We start from the raw sequence: 12,112 nt of genomic DNA on the forward strand, positions 1-12,112 counted from the left end.
TTCTCCACCACGAACTCTCAAGCTGCTGGGTGTGTACGGCTGTCCCGGCACATGTAGAAATGGATGTGTCCTTCACTGAAACAGAGATGAACTGTGACTTTAATTGGTCCAAGCCCTCAGCCCAGGGTATTTCTGGTACAATGATGACGGAACTGAGAAACATAGACCTTTCATCCCCTTATCGGATGGCCAGAATGTCACTGGAGATGGGGATGTAAATTTGGAAACAACCAGTTTTCAGACAATAACCCCACGGAAAAAAGGACAGTGTTGTCCCTGGAGAATGTAACACCTGTCTAGGGAGCCGGTAAAGCAGCACAGGAACTGATTAACATGACATCAGCACTGGGAAAAGTTAGTAAATTAAACTGCTTATGTATCGATCCAAGTCAATAAGCAATATCTAACTTGTCGGCAGAATTGGTGCTGGTCCAAACAGTGGCATCGCAAACCCAAACGGCTTTGGATTTTGCTTTATCCGAGAAAGGAACCACGTGTGCCCAGACTGGACAAGAATGTTGCAATGACATACGAGATGAATCAGGAGAACAGAACTCACTTCACAGTACACATCCTAGAGGCCACCAGGAAGATTAAAGAAATAGGAACCCAATTCCACAATTATAATCCCACAGGAAACTTGTGGGCTTTTTCTTTCCCACCCTCTCCACCTTCCCGACACCAACACTCCTCCCCACCTCCCTCCATTTATTCCAGTCTCCACTTTCCTGTCTGACCAGATTCCATCATCTTTGTCTCCACCACCTCTCACCTCCCGGCTTCTGACACATTTCCACACTCCACCCCTCCCTCATCCGGATCAGCTGTCAGCTTTTACTCCCCCTTCCTTCCACCTTTCTGTACCGATTCTTTGGCGCTGTGTGTTACCAATGGTCCCTGTCCCGTCCCCTAAGATTCACCCTGACCTCCCTCTTCCAGTCAGCACCACCACCACTTGTCCCAGTTATCCTGTCAGTCCCGGTGGACTTTAGCACCCGGGAGAGCCGGGGAGCTCAGGACCCGCCGCCCGCGGCTGCTGCTGAATCCGCAGTGTTTCTGTTCCATTGACGGATGCGGTGAACCAGTTAAAATTAATGGATCGATAATTCTCACATCGTGTTTATTTCACTCTCCGCACATTTATATTTACACTGACTTACTCCTGACGCCGGTCCCAGGACCGACCCGTTTACAGACCCGGAGCGGAACCGGAGCAGATTCTCAGCCATTGGTTTTTATATCCAGTCCAGAAGAAAGGATAAAGTTTCTCCGTGAATTTATACCCAGCGAAGGTGTGGAGATGGGACTTGGTCTCCGCGTTGTAAAATGAAACTGTCCCGGACTCGTAACTGAGATAAACACCCACCCTATCGGGGATGGGACCGGCAGGGAGACGGGACGCAGGGGAGGTGAGAACCCACATCTCGTCATCAAACCGCCTGATGATCCAGAATCCGGTCTCCGGTCTCGGTGTGACGCCTCCCTTCCTCTCCACAGACTCTGCGGCGATTCCCAGCCTCCACCACTGATTTCCCGTCACCTCCACCTCCCAGTAATGTCTCCCCGATGTGAATCCCTCCGATCCCAGCACACAAAACCAGTATGTGAACCTCTTCCCGGTGTCAGGGAGATTCCTCCGCGTCCCGGTCCATCTCACACTCTTCCGATCCTCAGATACCTTGAGCCACGGATTCGCCGTTTCCACATCCAGGGTGACAGAGACTGGGGGGAGAAGCAGAGAATTAGAGAGTCCCCGGGGATCGGGGGGAGACTCGGGCAGCGCGGCCCCGGGACCGTACCGGGGGAGAGGCCGCTGGTCCTCAGGCACAGTCGGGTAGCCGACAAAAACTTTCCTGGCATTTTACCAAACCAAAACGTATAGACAACCAGCATCTTCCCTAGATTTTTAACCGGGATAGTGAGCAGAGTTTTCACGATCAACACACCAAAATTCTGCAGGATCTCAGCGGGTCAAGCAGCATGTAGCATGTATGGAAGGAGACAGACAATCGATGTTTGAGTAAGAAAACCAGCATCAAGAATGGAAAGAAAGGGGAGAGAGCCAACGGAAACGGATGTGAGGAAGGGTGCAGCAACAACTGGATGCAGATGAGGACAGGGTGAGTGAAAACTGGAGGCATTTAAAGAGGAGGTCAGGGAGGCTGTTCGGCCGAATTCATTCATCCTGACCAACTTGCTTCAATGAGCTTGTCCCACTTGCCTGTATGTACCCATTATTCCTTTAAACTTCCTCTGGTAGCTTCCTAAGCTCCAGGGAAGGTCCCAGCCTCTCCTTGTAAAGCAAACCCTCCAGTCCTGGTAAAGTCCTTGTAAATATGTTATATTCCCTCTCAGTTCAATGACAGCATTCCTTTTGGAAGGTAACCAGAACTGTACACATTGCTCCAAATGTGGCCTTCCCAATGTCTTGTACACACGTCACGTGACGTCCCAGCTCCAGCACTCAGTATTCTGACTGATGAAGGCAATCACCTCCTAGTCTCTCTGTTCCTCTACACTCTCCAGGGACCCACTGATTCCTGTGTATATCCTGTCTTGGTTTGACTAACCAAAAGCCACATCTCTCTGAATTAAAATTCATCTGCCATTCACCAGCCCAGCTGATGAAGATCCCGTTGTAATATTGAATAAACCCACGGGCATGATGGTGACGTTCAGGGTTGTCATGGTAATGTTGCAGAGAGCGCAACGATTACACCTTGGGGCCTCCCAGAATTTGGGGTTCAGTTCTGGCGCCGTCTGTAAGGAGGGCCTCTGTTCACCCCACGACCGTAGGGGTTTTGTCCGGCTGCTGGTTAGTGGGTTAACTGGCCATTGCAAATTGTTCTGTGATTCAGCTAGTGTTAAATAGCTCGGTTGCTGGGCAATGTGACTTGCTGAGCTGACAGGGCCCATTTCACACTATATTTGAAAATTAATAATTATATAACTTGCTTCACAGTCCACTGCACCACTGATTTTAAACTCCTCCTCAAACATACTAAACATGTCACTTACATTCTCTGCAAATCATTCATATGAATGATGAAAAACAGTGGACCCAGCACCGATCCCTGCAGCACAACCGCTGGTCACAGGACTCCACCTAGCCAATTCTGTATCCAGTTGGCCAGACTGTAGTGTAGCCCATGTGATCCAACTCTCTGGAATAGTCCACCATGAAGTACCTTGTCAAATACCTTGTTAAAGTCCATGTAGACAATGCATACTGCACTTCCATCATCTCCAACCATGCAGACAGCCAAGCTGGGTATCCCCGATTAGTCCTCGCCTTTCCAAATGAATGTAGATCCTGTCTCTCAGAATCCCCTCCATGAGTGCACCCACAAGCAACATTAGGTTCAACGGTTTGTACTTCCCAGGCTTTTCCCGACAGCCTATCTTCAATAGTCACCTCCAGACTTCTGACCTTTTACCTGTAGCTATCAATGATACACGTACCTCCAATGGGCCCCCACAATTTCTTACTGAGCTTCCCGCAAGGTCCTGGGATACACTTGATCAGGACCTGGTGATTTATCGACCTTTCTGCATTTCAGGACCTGCAGCACATTTGCTTCTGTTATGTGGTAGAAAATGAGGTCGATCATCTTCTGTAACACGGGGGAATTGAGGGCCCTGTGGAACTGGCGCAGAAGAGTTGAGGCCTGGGACAGAGAAATGATGACAGGGAAAGTTTGGAAAGATACAGGACAAATGCAGGTAAATGTTGATCAGACAGAAATATACAAGGTTATGAGGAGCATAGATTGAACAGATGGTTAAAGTCTTCATCCCATAGGAGTGGGATCAAATACAATACAAATGCCTCAAGTGAGAGGAAGGAGTTTAAAGCTGAGTTTATTTGAACAGTGAGTGATTGAATTTGGAATCTGCTGCAAGAGGAGGTGATAGAATTAGATACAATCACTGTGTTTAAGAGACACTCAGACAGACACTTCAATAGACAAGGCACAGAAGGAGATTGACCTAATGCCAGCCAATACAATGAGTGTAGATGGATAAATGGGTCAGCAGGGAGGTGATGGCTCGAAGGGCCTGTTTCTGTGCTGTATGACGAAGACTCTGTGACTTTAAATGAACTGAGTGACTGACCCCACAGCCCTCCAGTGCAGAAAATTCCAAAGACAAACGACCTTTGTATCATATAACAATTACAGCACGGAAACAGGCCATCTCAGCCCTTCTAGTCTGTGCCGAACTCCTACTCTCACCTAGTCCCAACGACCTGCACTCGGTCCATAACCCTCCATTCCCTTCCTGTCCATATATCTATCCAATTTAACTTTAAACGTCAACATCAAACCTGCCTCAACCACTTCTGCTGGAAGCTCGTTCCACACAGCTACCACTCTCTGAGTAAAAAAGTTCTCCCTCATGTTACCCCTAAACTTTTGCCCTTCAACTCTCAACTCCTGCCCTATTGTTTGAATCTCCCCCACTCTCAATGGAAAAAAAACTATCCACGTCAACTCTATCAATCCCCCTCATAATTTTAAACACCTCTATCAAGTCCCCTCTCAACCTTCTACTCTCCAAAGAATAAAGACCCAATTTGTTCAACATTTCTCTGTAACTTAGGAGATGAAACCCGGGCAACATTGTAGTAAACCTACTCTGTACTCTCTCAATTTTATTGAAATTTTTCCTATAATTCGGTGACCAGAACTGCATACAATACTCCAAATCTGGCCTTACCAATGCCTTATACAATTTCAACATTACATCCCAACTCCTATACTCAATGCTCTGATTAATAAAGGCCAGCATACCAAAAGCTTTCTTCACCACCCTATCCACATGAGATTCCTCCTTCAAGGAACTATGCACCATTATTCCTAGATCCCTCTGTTCTACAGCATTCTTCAATGCCCTGCCATTTACCATGTATGTCCTATTTTGATTATTCCTACCAAGATGTAGCACCTCACATTTTTCAGCATTAAACTCCATCTGCCATCTTACAGCCTACTCTTCTAACTGGTCTAAATCTCTCTGCAAGCTTTGAAAACCTACTTCATTATCCACAACTCCACCTATCTCAGTACCATCTGCCTACTTACTAATCCAATTTACCACCCCATCATCCAGATCATTAATATATATGACAAACAACATTGGACCCAGTACAGATCCCTGAGGCACACCGCTACACACCGTCCTCCAATCTGACACACAGTTATCCAACACTACTCTCTGGCGTCTCCCATCCAGCCACTATTGAATCCATTTTACTACTTCAATATTAATGCCTAATGATTGAACCTTCCTAACTAACCTGCCACTTGGAACCTTGTCAAAGGCCTTACTGAAGTCCATACAGACAACATCCACTGCTTTACCTTCGTCAACTTTCTCAGTAACCTCATCAAAAAATTCAATAAGATTTGTCAAATATGACCTTCCACGCACAAATCCATGTTGACTGTTCCTAATCAGACCCTGTCTATCCAGATAATTATATATACCATCTCTAAGAATACTTTCCATCAATTTATCCACCACTGACGTCAAACTCACAGGCTGATAATTGCCAGGTTTACTCTTATAAACCTTTTTAAACAATGGAACCACATGAGCAATACGCCAATCCTCCGGCACCATCCCCGTTTCTAATGACATTCGAAATATTTCTGTCAGAGCCCCTGCTATTTCCACTCTAACTTCCCTCAAGGTCCTAGGGAATATTTTGTCCTGACCCGAGACTTATCCACATTTATATTCCTTAAAAGCTCCAGTACTTCCTCTTCTTTAATCGTCATACTTTCCATAACTACACTTCTTGTTTTCTTTACCTTACACAATTCAATATCCTTCTCCTTAGTGAATACCGAAGAAAAGAAATTATTCAAAATCTCCCCCATCTCTTTTGGCTCCGCACATAGCCATCCACTCTGATTCTCCAAGGGACCAATTTTATCCCTCGCTATCCTTTTGCTATTTATATAACTGTAGAAACCCTTTGGATTTATTTTCACCTTACTTGCTAAAGCTGCCTCGTATCTTCTTTTAGCTTTTCTATTTTCTTTCTTAAGATTCATCTTACATTCTTTATATTCCTTGAGCACCTCATTAACTCCAAGCTGCCTATATTTATTATAGATCCCTCTCTTTTTCCGAACCAAGTTTCCTATATCCCTTGAAAACCATGGCTCTCTCAAACTTTTAACCTTTCCTTTCAACCTAACAGGAACATAAAGATCCTGTGCCGTCAGAATTTCATCTTTAAATGACCTCCATTTCTCTATTACATCCTTCCCATAAAACAAATTGTCCCAATCCACTCCTTCTAAATCCCTTCGCATCTCCTCAAAGTTAACCTTTCTCCAATCAAAAATCTGAAACTGGGTCCAGTCATATCCTTCTCCATAATTATATTGAAACTATTGGTATTGTGATCACTGGACCTGAAGTGCTCCCCAACACATACCTCTGTCACCTGTCCTATCTCATTCCCTAACAGGAGATCCAACACTGCCCCTTCTCTAGTTGATACCTCTATGTATTGCTGCAGAAAACTATCTTGCACACATTTGACAAACTCCAAACCATCCAGCCCTTTTAAAGAATGGGCTTCCCAGTCTATGTGTGGAAAATTAAAATCTCCCACAATCACAACCTTGTGCTTACTACAAATATCTGCTATCTCCTTACAAATTTGCTCCTCCAATTCTCAGTCCCCATTAGGTGGTCTATAATACACTCCTATAAGCGTCACTACACCTTTCCTATTCCTCAATTCCACCTAAATAGCCTCCCTGGACGAGTCCACTAATCTATTCTGCCAGAGCACCACTGTTATATTTTTTACTGACAAGCAATGCAACACCTCCCCGTCTTGCCCCTCCTATTCTATCACACCTAAAGCAACGAAATCCTGGAATATTTAGTTGCCAATCACACTCCTCCTGAAACCATGTTTCACTAATAGCTACAACATCATATTTCCAGGTATCAATCCATGCTGTAAGCACATCTCCCTTTCTTACAATGCTCCTAGCATTAAAATAGACGCATTTAAGAAAATCTCCACCTCTTACTCTTTTTATTCTTAATGGAGAAAACAACTTTGTTATCTTTTTCTTCCTTGTCCCCTACATCTTTGGTCTGAGTGCTCCTGATCTCTGTCCCCTGCCTATCCTCCCTCGAACTAACCTCCTCTCTCCTAGTCTCTTTAATTTGATTCCCACCTCCAACCATTCTAGTTTAAAGTCACCTCAGTAGCCCTCGCAAATCTCCCCACCAGGATATTGGTCCCCCTAGGATTCAAGTGTAGCCCGTCCTTTTTGTACAGGTCACACCTGCGCCAAAAGAGGTCCCAATGATCCTAAAACTTGAAACCCTGCCCCCTGTTCCAATCCCTCAGCCACACATTTATCCTCCAGCTGATTGCATTCCTACTCTTACTGTCGCGTAGCACAGGCAGTAATCCCGAAATTCCTACCTTTGCGGTGCTTTTTCTCAACTCCCTTCCTAACTTCGTATATTCTCCTTTTAGGACCTCTCCCCTTTTCCTACCTATGTCATTGGTACCTATATGTACCATGACCTCTGGCTCCTCTCCCTCCCACTTCAGGATATCTTGGACACGATCAGAAACATCCCGGACCCTGGCACCTGGGAGGCAAACTACCATCCGGGTCTGTGGACTGCATTCACAGAATCACCTATCTGACCCCCTTGCTATCGAGTCCCCTGTTACTACTGCCCTCCTCTTCCTTTCCCTACCCTTCTGAGCTACAGGGCCGGACTCTGTGCCGGAGGCACGGCCACTGTTGCTTCCCCCAGGTAAGTTGTCCCCCCCAACAGTACTCAAAGAGGAGTACCTATTGTCGAGGTGCACAGTCACTGGGGTACTCTCTATTACCTGACTCTTCCTCTTCCCCTCCTAGCCGTGACCCACTTGTCTGCCTCCCGTGGCCCCAGTGTGACCACCTGCCTGTAACACCTCTATCAACTCCTCACTCTCCCTGACCAGACGAAGGTCATCGAGCTGCATCTCCAGTTCCCTAACGCAGACCCTTAGGAGCTGCATCTCAGCGCACCTGGCGCAGATGTGGACGTCCGGGAGGCTTGGAGACTCCAGGATCTCCCACGTCCGGCACCGAGAACAACAAGCTGCCCTCACACTCATACAACCCTCTCCTCAAATAACAACAAAAAATGAATACCAAACCCTCTTCGCCTTGACCGTTTCCGCCTAAGCCCGTTCAGCCGAAGCCCTTAAGCCTTCACTGTGCCCCGGCTCACTCTGCAGCCCGCAAACTACGCTGCCCACTATACACGGCTGTGTTCCTTTTAAATCTTCCACACTTCACGCCCCGACATCACACGCCTGCGCAGTGCCGCCTCTCTGAACGCCAATGGAAATAAAACCCGACAAATTTTAAAATGGCTTCCTCCGCACTCCCGCTCCGATTCTCAGACTTCCTTCTCCGAATCCCAGCCATTCCTGCTCTGCTGCCATCCCTGCCAGTGTCCTTTTCCAATGAATTCTGGCCAACTCCTCTCTCATGCCTCTGCAATTCCCTTTATTCCACTGTAATACTGATATATCAGAATTTTGCTTTTCCTTCTCAAATTTCAGTGTGAATTCAAACTTATTATGGTCACTTCCCTTCAAAGGGTTCTTTTACCTTAAGCTTTCTAACCTATTCCATTTCATCTCAGCCAGTCTAGAATAGCTGATCTCAGCCATTAGCTGCTCTGAAAAGCCATCTCTTAGGCATTGTAGAAATTCCCTCTCCTGGAATCCCACACCAACCTGATTTTCCCAATCTACCGGCATATTGAAACCCCCCCTTGTATCATTGCCCTTTTGGCATGCACCTTCTATCTCCTGTTGTAGCTTGCAGACCACTTACTACTGTTTGGGGTTTGTATACAACTCCCATCAAGGTCTTTTTACCCTTGCCATTCCAAAGCTCTGTCCACGATTATTCAACACCTTCTGATCTGATATCCCCTCCTTCTAATGATGTGATTTAATGTTTTTTTTTACCAACAGGGCCACGCTGCCCCTCCTGCCTTCTTGCCTGTCCTTTCCATACAATGTGCATGCTTGAACATTTAAGGTCACAGCCAAATTCTTCTTTCAGCCATGATTCAGTGATGCCTACAACATGATACTTGCCAATCTGTAACTGTACGACAAGTTCATTTACTTTATTCTGTAAACTGTGCACATTCAAATTTAACGCCTTCAGTCCTGTATTCAACCTTTTAGATTTTGCCCACCTTTTAATACACAACTCACCCTGTTAACCGCCATTTTCCCCTATCATCAGCCTCTCCTTGCCAGGAGTCTCACTGCACACTGCCTCTGTTTGTAAACCAACTACCTCATCCTCAGCACGATCACTCTGGTTCCCATTCCCCTGTCAAATTAGTTTAATATGCCACCCTCCAGGCATATGGCACGACTACTGTGACAAATGAGGAGACAAAGATGACCGCCAATGGCACAGAAATCTCTTCTCTCACTTCCCATAGTAACCTGTGGTATAGACTGTGGTCTTATCCATTCTAATACTTTACTAAACAACCAGCACATCCTCTTTCTGAATGTCGACATGTTCTAGCGTATCAGCCTGTTTTGTGCTCTTCTCGGGAAAATCATAGTCTCTCTCTCAGTAGTTAATACTGAAGCAAAGTCTTCATTAAAACATAGAAAACCTACAGCACAATGCAGGCCCTTCAGCCCACAAAGTTGTGCCGAACATATCCCTATCTTAGAAAAATAGAGGGTAATGGGTAAGCCTAGTAATTTCTAAGCTCCATGTACCTATCCAAAACTCTCTTAAAAGACCCTACCATATCCGCCCCCACCACCGTTGGCGACAGCCGATTCTACGCACTCAACACGGAGTAAAAAACTTACCCCTGATATCTCCTCTATACCTACTCCTCAGCACCTTAAACCTGTGTCCTCTTGTGGCAACCATTTCAGCCCTGGGAAAAAAGCCTCTGACTATCCACACGATCAATGCCTCTCATCATCTTATACACCTCTATCAGGTCACCTCTCATCCTCCATTGCTCCAAGGAGAAAAGGCCGAGTTCACTCAACCTATTCTCATAAGGCATGCTCCCCAATACAGGCAACAACCTTGTAAATCTCCTCTGCACCCTTTCTGTGGCTTCCACATCCTTCCTGTAGTGAGGCGACCAGAACTAAGCACAGTGCTCCAAGTGGGGTCTAACTAGGGTCCTATACAGCTGTAAAATCACCTCTCAGCTCCTAAATTCAATTCATGATTGATGAAGGTCAATATACCATCCGCTTTCTTAACCACAAAGTCAACCTGCGCAGCTGCTTTGAGTGTCCTATAGACTCGGACCCAAGATCCTTCTGATCCCCCATACTACCAAGAGTCTTAATATTAATACTATAATCTGCCATTCTATTTGACCTACCAAAATGAATCACTTCACAATTGTCTGTGTTGAACTCCATCTGCCACTTCTCAGCCCAGTTTGGCATCCTATCAATGTCCCGCTGTAACATCTGAGAGGTCCTTTCCAATGTCCTCTGACTCCAGGCGTAGACTTCTATCCTTGATCTGTCCTATCCTCTCTCTAGTTATCCTCCTGTTCTTCACGTATAGAAACATAGAAAATAGGTGCAGGAGTCAGCCATTCAGCCCTTCGAGCCTGCACCGCCATTCAGTATGATCATGGCTGATCATCCACCTCAGAACCCTGTACCTGCCTTCTCTACATACCCACTGATCCCTTTAGCCAGCGGTCCCCAACCACCGGGCCGCAAAGCATGCGCTTCCGCGCCGCGAGGAAACGATATGATTTGGTGATAGGAGTCAGCTGCACCTTTCCTCATTCCCTGTCACGGCCACTGTTAAACTTGAACACACGCGAGGTCGTTACCCACGCGTCGTCCATGTCAGCGCGGGAAGGAGAGCAACTCCTCGAGCTTGCAACTGACGGCGGGCTGAAAGGTATGTTTGACATAACATCTCTGCCGGCATTCTGGATCAAAGTCAAGGCTAAATATCCTGAGATAGCCACGAAAGCACTGAAAACGTTGCTTCCATTTCCAACATATCTCTGCAATGAATGCAGCAACAAAAACTAAATTGCGGAATAGACTAGACATAAGGAACCCCGTTCGAGTATCGCTGTCTCCCATCACCCCTCGATGTTGCAGGAAAACAAGCCCAGGGCTCCCACTGATTCAGCGATATTGGTGTGATGCAATGATTTTATATGTTCATACGGGGAAAATATGTACTGGGTGTTTAATATCCAAACGTTACTTAAAATGTAATGATGCTATTGACTTACTTATATAACCATATAACAATTACAGCATGCAACAGGCCGTCTCAGCCCTTCTAGTCCATGCTGAACGCTACTCTCACCTAGTCCCACCGACCTGCACTCAGCCCATAACCGTCCATTCCTTTCCTGTCCATGTACCTATAAAATTTTACCTTAAATGATAATATCAACCTGCTTCTGCCACTTCTACTGGAAATTCGTTCAACACTTACTTCAAGCTCCCTGATAATTAACTTATCACTATATACATGCGAGGAAAATATACGCTGTGTGTTTAATATTAAATTCGTTAGATAAACCCTTTCAGAAATGAAATTGAGTGTATTAGCCACTTATCACATATATTCCGGTCTTGATTAACACCCCACCACCGAAGAGAATCGCCAAAAAGGATTTGCAGGAGAGAAAAAAAGTCGGCTGGTCACGACGCGCATGCGCACTGGTGCCCGCGCAAGGCTTCATGGTTGTTGTAGTCTTTTTCTGGGTAAACGACGTATTTGACTGCCCGTCCGCAAGAATATTGTCAATATTAAACCGGTCTGCAGTGCAAAAATGTTGGGAACCCCTGCCTTTAGCCACAAGGGCCATATCTAACTCCCTCTTAAATATAGCCAATTCCACAGATTCACCACTCTCTGTGTGAAGAAGTTTTGCCTCATCTCTGTCCTCAAAGGCTTCCCCTTTATTCTTAAACTGTGACTCCTCGTTCTGGACTTCCCCAACATCGGGAACAATCTTCCTGCATCTAGCCTGTCCAATGCCTTTAGAATTGTATACGTTCCAATAAGATCCC

At 45.9% G+C, this 12,112-nt stretch overlaps 1 protein-coding gene across 1 annotated transcript in view; it reads right to left on the reverse strand.

Moving 5' to 3' along the window:
* The window catches only part of LOC140198465 (butyrophilin subfamily 1 member A1-like), a 77,784-nt gene that overhangs the window by 4,200 nt on the left and 61,472 nt on the right, over positions 1-12,112 (reverse strand). Inside the window, exons 3-4 of the mRNA XM_072259549.1 lie at positions 1,800-1,898; positions 1,194-1,716 (exon numbers count right to left, since the gene is read on the reverse strand). Of these exons, the coding sequence (XP_072115650.1) occupies positions 1,194-1,716; positions 1,800-1,898 (622 nt within the window). The remainder of the gene's footprint in view (positions 1-1,193; positions 1,717-1,799; positions 1,899-12,112) is intronic.

The sequence above is a fragment of the Mobula birostris genome, chromosome 5, assembly GCF_030028105.1.
Source record: "Mobula birostris isolate sMobBir1 chromosome 5, sMobBir1.hap1, whole genome shotgun sequence".
Taxonomy (NCBI): domain Eukaryota; kingdom Metazoa; phylum Chordata; class Chondrichthyes; order Myliobatiformes; family Myliobatidae; genus Mobula; species Mobula birostris.